We start from the raw sequence: 13,756 nt of genomic DNA on the forward strand, positions 1-13,756 counted from the left end.
TCTCCAGGTTGTCCAAATATCCTAGGCTTAAGCCCTCGGTCCTCTCCCAGTCTCTGCCAGGAATTCACTCTCATGGTAGAGATTGGGTGGAGATTACTGAGTAGGTGCTAGGGATTCCTGTTTCCAGCACCCCAATCCCAGCTGGGTAGCTCCCTGCAAAACCCTTCCAGCTCTTAGCAGGCTTCCGCGGCCGCACGGTTCTAGCGTGACAGCGCCCCCGTCAGGTGGGTGGGGCTCTGCGGCCAGGCCCCCCCGCCGCCCCTCGGGGCAGCACGTGCGGGGCGGGGTTGTGGACCGAGCAAGGAGCTGATTGGGCGCGGAACTGGTGGGCGGGTCCGGACCGCAGCTGTCAGAGCCGCCGCGGCGACGGCGGCGCGTCGGGCTGAACAGTGGCAGCGCCGCAGCCGGGGCCCGAGCCTGAGCTCAGAAGCCGACGGGGCCCAGCCGGGATGGTGCAGCGGCGGCTCCGCAGCGCACGCACGCACTGAGAGGGCCCAAGCTGGGCCCCGCGGCCCCCGCGCCCCCCGCCGCCCCGATCCCGGCCGGCATGATGTGCCTGGAATGCGCCTCGGCGGCGGCGGGCGGCGCGGAGGAGGAGGAGGCGGACGCGGAGCGGCGGCGCCGGCGCCGGGGGGCGCAGCGAGGGGCCGGCGGTAGCGGTTGTTGCGGGGCGCGGGGCGCCGGGAGCGCTGGAGTCGTGGCCCCCGACGATGAGGTGCAGACGCTGTCCGGCAGCGTGAGGCGGGCCCCGTCCGGACCCCCGAGCATCGCCGGCACCCCCGGCTGCGCAGCCGCTGCCAAGGGCCCCGGCGCACAGCAGCCCAAACCAGCCACCCTGGGCCGCGGGCGGGGGGCAGCTGCCGCCATCCTCAGCTTGGGCAACGTGCTTAACTACCTGGACAGGTACACCGTGGCAGGTGAGCAAGTGCCCCACCCAACCCGAGGACCAGGAATCCCCCCAGCCCCCGCCCCAACGAAGTACCCTAGGGAGCTTTTTGGTCCCAGGCTCCCTATATCCAAGCCCTACGTGGAGTCCCCCAAGGACTGTATGCTCAGGCACAACTGAGCAAGTGATGCCCCGGTGCTCCACGGGTTTAATCTGAAACCCCCCCACACAACCAGGGGACAGGGATTGGAAAAGTCTCCATCCCTAAATCAGCCGGCGCGTCCTCGCCAGCCCTTGACGGCCCTTCCGTTTTCCTCTTCTCCGAGTCTCCTCTGCGTCTCTGCGTTCTTTCCTCTGCGTCCCCTCCCGCCACAGCCGCAGGTTCCCGGGCCTCTCTTCGTCTTCCCCTAGCCCAGGCCGTCTGTGTATCCAGGGCCCGTCAGTTCTTTCCTTCCTCGGCCGCTTCCACCACCCAGAGTGCGTGCGGCGAGTGTGTGCGCCCCTTGCGGGTGTGCGCCAGGGAGACTAAGTGTGTGCGCTCGTGGCGGCGCGGATGTGTGTGTGAGCTTGTGAGCGCGTGGCTGACAAAGGCTCCGGCCTGCGGGGAGCCGAGGGAGGGGTGGGGCGGGTCCGCGGCGCCTGGGGACCCTGGATGCGGTTTGCAGCTGGCCCTGGCTACAGGCCTGAAGACGCCTCCCCCTGCTCTATGGCGCTTGGGGCCTGGGGCACAGCACCGGCCTCTGGGGCGAAAGAGGGGAGGCCTCATCCTCTGTGAACACCTCTGGGAATCAGCGATAAAGATGGGATTGAGATGGATAGAACAACTGGATTCTAATCCCAGATTTGTCCCAAATGTGCTTTGTGTGTGACCTTGGGCCAGTCTCAGTTTATGTTTAGGTCTGTCTCTCTATTTGTGAGTTGATTGACCCCTCTTGGGATGGAGACGGTTCTGAGATTCCCTTCTGTTGGCTCCTCTCCCTGACTTCTCAGGGGTCAAGAAGTAGGGACTTGCCCTAGATGGATGGGCCTCCAACTGGGAATGATATAGTGCTGAGAGGAAAGGAATCTGGCCAGGGTGGCATAGGTGGAGGCTCCCTGCAGGAGGAGAGCAGTTCTGGATATTTGACATGCTAGTCCAGAATCTGCCACCACAGAACAAAAGGGAGGTTTAGGATAGACTCTAAAGAAAATTTAGGGATGATTGGCAAGTGAATTATTAAATACATGCCACCTGGGTGTTCCTCTCTCTGGGCTTTAGTTTCCTGTCTGTTGAATGGAGTTGTATCAAGTGTAAGGGAAAAACTCTAATGGGAGAGCAGAAGCTTCCCCTTCTCCCAATTCATGCTTGCAAAACCCTTTGGGCTCTCTGTCCCTCCACTGGGGAGAGTTGGAAGTAGGTACTAGTGGTATCAGTACTCCAATGGGTTGAGCTATCTCCAAAAGACTCTTACCTTGATCTGGTGAACAGGAGCAGTATTGAGTACTCCCCAAATTCTGGGTGTGGTGACGCATGCCTGTAATTCATTCCAGGGACTCGGGAGGCTGAGGCAGGAGAGGAGGATTGCAAGTTTAAGGCTAACCTCAGCAACCTAGTGAGAACCTCAGTAACTTAGCAAGTCCCTGCCTCAAAATAAAAAATTAAAAAGTGCTCCTGGGTTCAATCCCCAGTACCCAAACAAACAAAAACACCCCAGTGTACCGACCCTGTCGTACTTGTGCCATTCTGCCTAGGAGCTTAGCTGCCACCCTGTGGGGAAAAGTCGGAGAATATCAGGGACTTGTAATTGGTGCAAAGTAGGCTTCTGTATACCTTCTGTACACCTTGATGGGGGAATCAAGGCCCCTGGACAGGCCCTCATCCAAGATGGCCCCAAAGGTGGACAACAAAGGTGGTGTTAGCTCTAATAGTAAGTCTGTCTGGAGGTCTCCCCACTCTCTCCCAGCTGAGGAACAAGTGGTGCTGATCTGGACTGTAACACTTTCCGACTCATTTTTTTTTTTTTTCTGGCTCTGTCCCCCTCTGACATTCTTGAGGGAACTGACTCTGCCAGGGGGAGAGGGTGGGATCAGGAGGTCTGGTGCTTATCTGCTCCTACCTCTACATGTGTTAGACTGTCAGAATGGGGGAACAAGATAGCTAATTTCTGGTGAATTGGTCAGGGGGATGGGAATAGGTGACTAAGAGGGGTGTGGGGCAGTGGGGAGGAAGGCCCGGAAAGCCCTGGGCAAACACCCAGCTTAGGCTGTGCATCCTGCCCTGTGGAGGCCCAGGGCTGGGGCTCATGCACCACCCCACCCCCAGCACATAACATGTGCTGATTTCCTCTCCGGATAAGCCTGGCTACCTCTCTCTTTATGGGACACTTCCCTCCCACTGCCCCCAAGTTCAGTTTTTTAGGAACATTAACCGTCTCTATGGTAGAATTACTATGGCTTTATGTTCCTTGTGCCAGGGCCTGTGTCTACCTGTTGGCTCCTGGGACAGAGGCAGGATGCAGGTACTCTGCTGTTCAGTCACCTTTGATATTTGCCCACTTGAACTCTGAGAACCTCACAACTGGGCCCCATCAAAGAAGGAAGGAATTCCCACTCTCCTTTATATTTATCCTGTGCATTTCTTTATTTTATGGTATAGACCAACTCTGTCCAAGAGGAATATAATGCAAGCCACATTAGTTTCAAATTTTCTGGTAACCAGATTAAAAAAGAAATAAGATACAATTAAATAATAATATATTTTACTTAATGTATCCAACATATTTCAATGTGTAATTAATATCAAATGTATTCCTGGGATATTTTGCATTTTTTTCATACTGTCTTTGAAATCCAGTGCATAATTTACCTTCTCAGCACATGTCAGTGTCACAGTGGACAGTCACCAGCTGGCTGGGGGTCACCAGCGTGGACAATAACTGGTCTACAGTCCACGCTCTTTAGCTTGGCCAGCTGCGTGACCTTGCAGCCATCACCTGAGCCTTCTGTGGGATCATCTCAACCTCCTGGGCTGTGTGGAATGAATGAGAATGTATCCAAAGCACCTGGGACTAGGCCAGATAGCTCTGAAGGCTTTACAAATGTCAGCTGCCTTCTCTTTCATGCAGAGGCTCAAGCTGTGTCCCCAGCTAGAATGTCCTTCCCATTTCTCTGTCTGTGATAGTCCCTTTCAGACACCTTTGCTAGCTCCTCCCTTTGCACCAGGGCTGGGCTCTATCCTGGGAACCGAGTGGCTTCTGCCTCTGCCCTAGCATTCCCAGCGCCACCCAGCGCCACCCAGCGATCCTGTTAATTATGGTCTTTCCACCTCCCCATGAGAACCCCCTGAGGGCAGCCGGCCTCAGACCCAGGTGAGGAGGCCCGGGCACCCATTCCCTTTTCTTCTTGAGCATTGAAATTGAGCTAGTCTAGAAATCTCATCTAAATCCTTCCCTCTACCTCCTTGTGCAGACGGGGACTGATGCCTAGAACAAAGGAACTTTCTCAGGGTCACATGTCATTCCCCAATGCAGCAGGCCCTCTAGCTCCAGGAACCTTGGGTGGAGGTAGGGCATGTCCCCTGCTTCTGATATGGAAGCTCAGAGATTCTGCTGGCCAGGGCAAGAGCCCTCCTGGAGAGGTGAATTTGGGTTCCATTTAGTTCAGGCAGTTTGAGTTCCCTTAGGACACATGGCTCCCTCGGCTATGCCAACCCAGCAGCCACCCACTGTGTATTCTGAGCCCCCTATGGCTGCCAGGTCAGAGGAAGGAGGAAGCCCCTCAGGAGAGGGTCTTAAGCACCCGCTCCCTTCCCAGCTCTGCTTCCTGATGCCAGAGCGGCCTCTGCCCCCCGGGATCCCATTCTGCCATCTGTAAAATGGAAGCAGAACTGAGGGTGTAGGTGGTAGCATTTTGCTCCTGGAACCAGGCCCAGCAAGAGGGAGCTGGTCCAGGCACTAATTATGGTTGGTGAATGACTATTGGAGAATTGAGATTCTTTCCCAACTTTTCTGAGGCACCTGTTCCCTTCCCAAGACCTATTTTCTTTCCCTTTGATCCAGCCCACCACACACTGGGCATTGGAGTTGGGCGGAGTGGGGGCTGGTGATAAGAGGCAGAGCCCTGCCCTGGGGGAGTCCTTTTCTGCCAAAGAAGCTGAGACCAGTCTCCATGGCAACCACTCACTAACACAAACCCAGAAGGAGAGATGAGCCCAGGGACCCAGCCAGGAGCTGGGGCTCAGGGGGCTTCCCCTGAGTGGCCTCGCTGAATACAGACGGGGCGGAGCTGTCAGGTTGGGGCTCATTCTCCCCGTGGATTTCTTCCCTATGTCCAGTGGAGTCTATCAGATGGACTGACGGATGGGGAAACTGAGGCCTAGGGTCTTTCACATAGGTACCAAGCCAGTCCTAGAGCCTAGTGACTCTGTGGTTATCCACGAGATAGGTAGTCACCTTAAGGGTAAACACAGTCCCCAACCTGCCCCTTTGAGTGGCCCTGTCCTGGTCATTGCCATGTCTGTACAGTGGGGAAGTCCCAGCTAAAGGCTGAAGGGTGGAGCATCTTGATCACCTTTCTGGCAGAGGACATGCTCAGGTGAGGCCACAGTGACTGATCACCAGCTGCCCTTTCCCTCAAGGCTGCTTCTCTCCCCAGGCACCTCCTGCTGCTTCTGCCAGCACCCCTACTGCGCGGCTGACCTGTCGGAGGAAGTGCCATGAGGCTCACCTAGCCTGGGACCCCGCGCCAGACACCTCCCTGGCCTAAGCCTCCATTTCCCATTTTGTGATTGGGGCAGGAAGGCTACCGACTGCATGCAGTTCATAGCCTGTCCTGGGAGTGAGGCTGCCCTAGACACAGCTGCCCAGGGACAGAGCTCCTCATCCCTTCCCTAGACCCTTCCACAAAAAGAAGTGGCTTTTGTTTCTGCTTGGGTGTGGGGGACTGAAATCTTGAGGAGAGACAGATAAGAATAAGGGAGGCAAGCTGCATGGTGGCTCATGCCTATGATCCCAGCAACTCAGGAGGCTGAGGCAGGAGGATCACAAGTTTAAGACCAGCTCTAGGCAACTTGGCAAGACTCTGTCTCAAAATAAAAATTAAAAAGGACTTTGGGGTGGGGTGCAGTTCAGTGGTAGAGTATTCCTGGGTTCAATTTTCCAGTCACACCAAAAAAAGAAGAAAAAGGGGAGGCAAATAACACTTCCAGAGCCCCAGGATTCTGGGGTTGGGCTCCCTCTTGGGCCCTGAGTGTCTCTGGGGCTGAGCTTCTTGCTGCTGGTTTTGCTGTGTGACTCAAGGGAGATCCTGACACCACCCCCCTCTGATCCCTGAATAGAGATTTTTTTTTTAATATTTATTTTTCAGCTTTAGGTGGACACAGTATCTTTATTTTATCTTTATGTGGTGCTGAGGATTGAACCCAGTGCCTCACGCGTGCCAGGCGAGTGCGCTACCACTTGAGCCATATCCCCAGCCCCTGAATAGAGATTTTGTCCCTCTCTTGCTGTGGTCAGGTCCTCATGGGGTTTTTGGTCTCCGGAACTTTCGTCTGCTTTGCTGGCTGCGCTTGCATCTCTCTCCCCCAGGATAATCAGGTCTGTTCCCCAGGAGCTGCCAGCCTCCATTTGCCCTGGTGGGTCCTGGTAGTGTTCTGCACTCCTTCCAGGAGGGCTTCTCCAATTCTCTGGGTGGAACTAGGCACTTAACACTGGTTTTTTTTTTGTTTTTTGTTTGTTTGTTTGTTTGTTCTTGTTTTCTTTCTTTCTTTCTTTTTTTTTTTTTTTTTTTGTGGTGCTGGGGATGGAACCTAGGGTCTCTCACATGCTAGGCAAGTGTTCTGCCACTGAGCCACACCCCCAGCCTCTAACTCTTGGTTTTTGGCTGCATCTTGTTCTGCTTCCATCACAGCTCCTGTCCCCATGTAAGGTCACCATCTCCCTCCAGCCTTGAGGGGCCATCTATCTGTGACCCCAGCATGCATGTGAGGCTGGCCCAGGCTTGGGTGGTAGACTTGGGTTGATCCAGTCCTGTCTGACTGCAGGGTGGGTGGAAAGGGCATTTGTTGGCTTGGATAGGTTAAGGGCCAGGCCACTGCTGCTGAGGCCAGGGCTTCTCTGCCAGTGACTGGTGCTGCCCTTTTGTCTAGCCCAGGGCACACAATGAGCCTCGGGCCTCATGTCTCCAGGAAGGAAACGAGAGGAAGTCGTCCAAGGCAGTCCTTGTCTGCCCTGTCCTCAGTCTTGACAATGGGTCACCCCCACCCCCATGTTGGGCAGAGTGACTTCCAGACATCCAGGAAGGCACAATGGCGTCTTTGCCCTGTCTCCTCTGCAGATAAGGCATTGAGGGCACAGGGCTGGGCCTGGGTCACCCAGCGAGGTCTCGTGAAGGACAGCACTGGTCTGCTCTGGGCCTGGTCCTCTCCAGGTGGCTGAGAGGTGGGTGAATGGAATCCTGGAGAACCGGTGTCTGAGGGCAGAAGAATGGAAATTAGATCAAGAAATAGGTAGAGTTAATCCATGAGCTAGAGTTTGGAGCTGGAGGACAGGGCCCTGACCTGCTTCCTCCTCAGACTTTTCCCCACCTGGAAACCTTGCTAGGGTCTCCCTGCACCTAGTTCTGTCCGGTCTCTGTGACCATTCACTGTTGAGCATGGCGTGCTGGCTGGAGTCCCTGGGGCCAGGAGCATGCTTAGGCTTTGAAAACTGTGGAGGGCTGTGCCTGGGCAGTTGTGGTTACTTGGGCACAAAACCATTACTAGCCCTCATATGAGGGCAACTGGCATGGGTGTTGAGTGTGGGGGCCAGGTGCTGCCTTTTTTCTAGAAGTTTCTAGCTGAGGGTGGCAACACAACCAGGTCTAGGAGCTTGGAGGACAGCTCGTGCCTGATCCCTCAGCCTCTGTCCATTCACCTGAATCTCAATTTTCCACCCGAGAAGTGGGAGCAGGGGTCTCTGCTCTCTTGGGCCACCGAAGCCACACACCAGAGCAGGTTTAGGGTGTGAGGGCCTGACCTGCGCCACTCTGAGGGGCCTTTATCTTCCCCTACCCTTTCTGTCCCTGTGCCCTGGCTTTATCCTGTGTCAGTGAACGTACCAGTTACATCCCCTGAGGGTCATAATAAGGCTATGGCCACCTCGTTCCGGACTCCTGGTGGTCTGGGGAGTCCCTGGGCCAGGACAGGGCTGGGAGGCTGAGCTGGGAAGGAGTGGCTATGCAGAGCCCCCAAATTGCTAAGGCAGAGTCTGGTTCCAGGAAAGCTGGCCCCAAATGATAGGCTAGAACCACAGACCAGAGGCCCGGCTGTGGGCCCCGCCCACTCTAGGCAGAGAGAAGTGGCTGGGAGGAGGGGGGGGGCTCTTGGGTTCCGGGGATGGTGCCTCTCTGGGACTGGTGGGGTCTGCAGGCAGGGCTCTTGGGTGGGGATGGGGTGTTCTTCCAAGAGGCCAAAGCTCTGGAGGGCCTCATCTTCATGGTGCCCACAGAGACATGAATGACAGGTTTGTAGAGTGGCTTGAGGGAGGGAGGGTTGGCCCATTTAAAGCAAACTCAGTTGAGATGCAGGAATGGACACAGCAGGGCAACCAGAAGCTCAGAGAAGGGGTCACTCGGCTTGTTGCTGGAGACAGGAGGCAGATCCCAGGGCAGGTGTGAGTGTGTGTGCTTGGGAGCTGGGGTCCCTGGCTCAGGGACTGCCTGGCGGGCCCCTGGCTGTGGGGGTGCCAGAGGGGCCAGGCTGTGGTTTCCCGGCCTTCGCCATCCCGAGCAAGGTCAGCAGAGCCCGGCTCTTAGGCCCCTGTAATTACCAGGGGTGGGAGCTGTGGCTGAGCGCTGGAGTGGGGGCAAAACTGAGCCAGTGCTGAGGCCTCCACAGGAGGACAGGGTCCCTCTGAGAGGGATTGACCGATGGCAGCAGTCCATCCCTTCAGGTCCCTAGGGTCCATCTTTCTAAGTGCCTGCTCCCATTTTGGAAAAAAGAAAACCGAGGGGAGGGTTCCACATTCTTGACTGGGGCTGTTCCTGTGCCATTAGTTAATGATGACTGATAACGTTTGTGACGTTTATTGAGTACCTACCATGTGCCGGCCACTGTTGTAAACACTTTAGGTGGATTAAACGACGGAAACCTCAAAACAACCCTGTGGAAAACAGTCTTGAAACCAAGTCATATTACAGAGGAGCAAACTGGGTCAGAGAGGTTAAGTAGTTTAACTGACTAAGGTCACACAGCAGGGAAAGTGGAAAAATTGGGGTGTAAAACCCAGATGGTCTTGTTCTGAAGCCTATGCTCTTGAGAGTTCAGCTAAGCTGCCTGCTGCTCTGAGAGATGTTCAGGAGGAGGGACTGGGTGGTGATAAAGACAGTGCTTGGGGAATGTGAGGGAACAAGGTTGAGCACCCAGGAGTCTGTTCCTGCTGAGTGGACAGGAAGAGACCTCAGGATCTTGCTTTCTGCACCTGATATCCAAGGTTGTCTGAGCTAGTGCTCCCAAGGTCAGTGCTCTCTTACCCTTTGGCCTTTCAAGGACTCCGTCATGTCAGCAGGTTTTACCTGGCTAGAGCTGGACTTGACTCTTTTGGGGCCACCCAGCTGTGATGGGTGCTCACCATGAGTATCTGGAACTAGCCCTCTGGGTGAATCAGGGCCAGAGGCCATCGAGCTCTGGGGGGCCCCTTTAGGGTCCACTTTACCAAGAGCCTCAGAGGAGGGAGGGGGGCACCCTGGTAGGCATTGGATCTGGGCCCTGGAGGATGAGGCAGAAATGGATGGGGCAGGAAGAGGACGCAGGTAGTTGGGTTTTGGAGCTGCAGACTGTGATGGGCAAGTCACAGGGCCCTCCCTTCTGGGTGATTCTGCAGACCTAGGTGGGGCCCAGGAGGCTATATTCTAACAAGCACCCTCTCTAAAGGGGATTGGGATTCTCAGGCAGGCCTGGGCACCGCTGAAGTTCCTAACTTCTTTATTTACCCAGGAAGAAATGGAGGCCCAGATAGTGGCTGCTCTGGCTGGGTTAGGGCCAGATCCTGGGGGCCTCCAGGGCTCTCTTGCCCTGGACTTTATTCAGACAGCGATTGGGGAGCCACTGTGCATTACTGGGCAGTCACACTTAATGAGCTAATGCTCTTCAGACTGTGTCTGCCACACAGGAAGCACTCAGTTCACATAAATATGTGCCCTGTTAGCATTGCTGAACCAGGGACCTGGCAGTAGATCTTGAGAAAGTCCTGGGTGACTTGAGGCGTGGCAAGAGATGACACCCACAAGGCCACAGCATTAGCTCCTTGAGTTCAGAGATGGCCTAGACGGCTCCAGAGCCCCAGCTCAGGGCCTAGAACTTGGTTGGTGATTGCTTAGTGCTGATGAGATCTAACTGCACAAGGGATGTGGCTGGGTCAGCAGAAGCTGGAGGCGAGGAGGCTGGGGAGGAGGCTGGCTGGAGAAAAAGAGACGGCTTGCTGGGGCCTATTCCTGGGGCTCAGGGAGGCAGGAAGAAGGTAACAGCTGACTGCCAGGTACTTGGCTTGGGTGCTGCACTGGTGCCGCTCAGAGAAGGGGACCAGCTGGAGAGCTGTGGAATGAGAGTCCAGGAGGCTGAGAAATGGAGGCATGAGAGTCTGTGGAGATGAGCACAGAGGCGGCTGGCCTCAGGGCAGTAATGCAGGTGAGGACTTGGAATTGGGGGAGAGAACTCTTTCAAGAGCTTCCATTGAGCCGGACATGGTGGCCCACGTGGTGTGAGAGGCTGAGGCAGGAGGATCACAAGTTCAAAGCCAGCCTCAGCAACTTAGCGAGGCCCTAAGCAACTCACTGAGACCTTGTCTCTAAATAGAAATATTTTAAAAAGGGCTGGGGATGTGGCTCAGTGGGTAAGCACCCCTGGGTTCAACCCCTGGTTCAACAACAACAACTTCCACTCTGTAGGAAGAGGGAGGAGGAGTATTGGCCGAAGGAGACAGATCAAGGTTGTCCTCATAGGTGGGGTGAGCGAGATGTGAGCAGGTGTCTGGGCTGCTGTGTGGGAGACAAAAATCAAGGGGAGGATGAAAACCCAGGCCCAAGTCAGGGGCTGATGGGGTGGGATCTCTGCAGGACTGGAGAGAGTGGGCCTCAGATAGCAGAGACCCCCGCCTCGGGGGAGAGAGCCGGGATAGGCAAGACTGGTGTGAGTGGATGAGAAAACCCAGGGGCTCCTGTGGTTCCAGAATGTGTCCTGGAGGGATGGGGACCCTGGGGCCAGAGAGCCTTTCAGGATGTGGATTAGGGGTGGCTGCCTGGAGAGGCTGGCCTTGTGGGCTGGGCTGGCGGGGGCTGCCTCTGGGGTGGGAGCCCCACCTTGCATGTCCCCAAGATGGTGGGGCTGGGGTCTTGGCTTGGCCTGAGCTGTGGGAAGCTGTTCCTGGGCGTGAGGCCCGTCCTGTGACCCACCAAACCTCAGCCTCCAGGAAAGAGGCTAAAAATAAGGCTGTGGTCAAGAAGGGCGGGGGTGTGCGGGCCCAGCCAGGCTGGGGCCCTGGAGGAAAATGTGAGACGACGGCCGAGCTGCTGTGACACACGCTTCCCGTGCCAGCAGCCAGCAGGATCTTGCCCTCCTGTGGCCATGGCCTCATCCAGACAGAGCCTGGCCATGGGCCTCACAGCCTGCAAAAGTCCTGCTCTCTGGCCCTCTTCTTGGAGTTCAGGTGGAGTTCAAGGCTATGCTCCCTCCTGATGGTAAAATGGATGGTGGTAGGGATCCAGGGTTTCCTATGTCCAGGGTTCTAGACTGCCCAGGAGCTCCCAGGGGCCTTGGATGCCTACCTGGATGTGGAGAAATATTTCTTCCCCTTACTAAGAACTCTGTGTGGGGGAAGAAGTCAGGGAAGGCTTCCTGGAGGCAGAGGCAAATGCTGGGCCTTGAAATCAATGGATGGGGAAGGGTCCAGTTGCTGTGCTGCAGGGAGGAAACAAGAACGCTTTGGCTGTGGAACTGTGAGCTCTGGTTGCCTCCAACCCACGTCCTTCCTTTGAGCTGTGGATAGAGACCCACAGTCCTGGGCCTTGGGGATGTTTTTACTCTCCTACCATCTCCCAACTCCACCCATCCTTTCATCTACCAAAACTGTGACAGTCCCTGTTCTGTGTTCTGGAGCTGACTCACCATGTCCCGTGCCCAGTTCATGGCCACCCATCCATCTGTGCATCTGCCCCACAGAGAGTCCCTGAGGTCCAGCTATGTGCTGGGCTGTGGGCTGGGGACAAGAGCAATGCATGAAGAGGTAGTGTGGCAGAAGACCAAACTTTGTTTTTCAGGAGCAGACCCTGGGTGGATATTGAGAAAAATGTGTTTGGTCTTCTTCCTGCCTCCTGGCATAGGGCTCCTAAAATCCTGGAAATCTTCAAAATGATCAGTCTCTTTATGCTAATGAATGACTGATGCCCTCTGGTCCCTGGGTAGCTTTAGGATAGGGGCAGGTCGCAGGGAAGGCTAAGGGTTGGGTCTTTCAGTATTACCTTCAACCTCCAGGGAGGTGAGAGATGCTGAAGATTGAGCTGATCACACCTGGCCAAGATATAATCAGCTGTGACTATGTGACTATACAATGAAACCTTCAGAAAACCCCAAAGCCCCAGATTTGGAGAGTGTGGGGATAGTGGAAGTGCTGAGATTCCTGCAGGCGGGTGAGCCTGGAGAGGACATGGAAGCTCCATGTTCTCCAGCATCCCTTCATCTGTGTGCTTTATAATAAATCTGGTGAGGGGCTGGGGTTGTGGCTCAGGGGTAGAGCGCTTGCCTAGCACGGGTGAAGCACTGGGTTTGATCCTCAGTACCACATAAAAATAAATATGTCCCTTCTATACTAAAAATATTTAAAAAATAATAATAAACCAAGCAAATGAGTTCTGTTAGTTGCTATAGCAAATTGATCAAACCCAAGAAGAGGATCGTGGGAACCCCAATTTATACAGGTAAAATAGCCTGGGGCTGTGGTGGGCATCTAAAGTGGGGGGGAATGGTCTTGGGGCTGAGTCCTCTGCTTTGGGGATCTGATGCTCTCTTGGGTAGATAGTGTCAGAAACGAGTGGAATTAGAGAATACCCAGCTGGTGTCTGCTGCAGAGTTAATTGCCTATTTGATGTGTGGGGACCCCCACCCCCTACAGTTTGGTCAGAGAAGCAGTTTGTTATGAGTGTGTAGTGGGAGGAAATGGAGTTTGTTTTTTTTTTAATCTATATTTTCAGACCACCAAAAACTAATGTGCTGCATGACAAAGAGTTTTGGGTCTTAGAGCCTTGGTTTCTTCATATGCAGAATGGAAATGATAATTACAAATACCAGCATGCATGCCAAGGATAGAAATGCCATCCTTAAAGCCTCACTGTGCCCTGAAGTTAGCAAAAAGCAATAAATATTGTCTCTTAGCTTTTGGCCACACTGGGTCCCAGTAGTTCATATCCCCGTCCCTGTGTGTCTTCCCTATAGAATCCTAACTTGTCCTAAAGAGCAGTACCAAAGCTAGGATGGGGACATAGATGGGGCTGGGGACATAGATGGGGCACTGTAACTCATTTGGGATGAGGAAAGGGGAGAAATCAGGGAAGACTACTTAGAAGATCAGGCAACTGAAATAACCTTAAAGGAATGGCAGTGGGCCTATGGATGGCAGGGCCACCAACTGGGATGCTGAAGTGCCCTGACCCAGGCCCAGAGGCCCATTGGGACCTACCAGCCCAGGACTGGCCCCTGGCCTCCACCTTGAAGGCAAGGCTGTTGCCCCATTAGGCTTTGGTTATTAAGTCATTAACTGAGCCTCACACAGCCTCTTCATTAGGGTAATTGTGGTGAATTCACTCAGGGCATTAACAAGGAGGAGGCCAGTTTCTCTGGGCTGTCAGACTGCCAGAACACCAGCT

At 54.8% G+C, this 13,756-nt stretch overlaps 1 protein-coding gene across 2 annotated transcripts in view; it reads left to right on the forward strand.

Moving 5' to 3' along the window:
* Positions 1–335: 335 nt before the first annotated feature.
* The window catches only part of Spns2 (SPNS lysolipid transporter 2, sphingosine-1-phosphate), a 36,799-nt gene continuing 23,378 nt past the window's right edge, over positions 336–13,756 (forward strand). The window contains exon 1 of one of the 2 annotated variants that reach the window (XM_078042693.1): positions 336–917. In XM_078042693.1, the coding sequence (XP_077898819.1) occupies positions 548–917 (370 nt within the window). In that variant the 5' untranslated portion in view covers positions 336–547. The remainder of the gene's footprint in view (positions 918–13,756) is intronic. The other variant, XM_078042694.1, reaches the window with a different exon arrangement.

This window comes from Ictidomys tridecemlineatus, chromosome 3 (assembly GCF_052094955.1).
Source record: "Ictidomys tridecemlineatus isolate mIctTri1 chromosome 3, mIctTri1.hap1, whole genome shotgun sequence".
Taxonomy (NCBI): Eukaryota; Metazoa; Chordata; class Mammalia; order Rodentia; family Sciuridae; genus Ictidomys; species Ictidomys tridecemlineatus.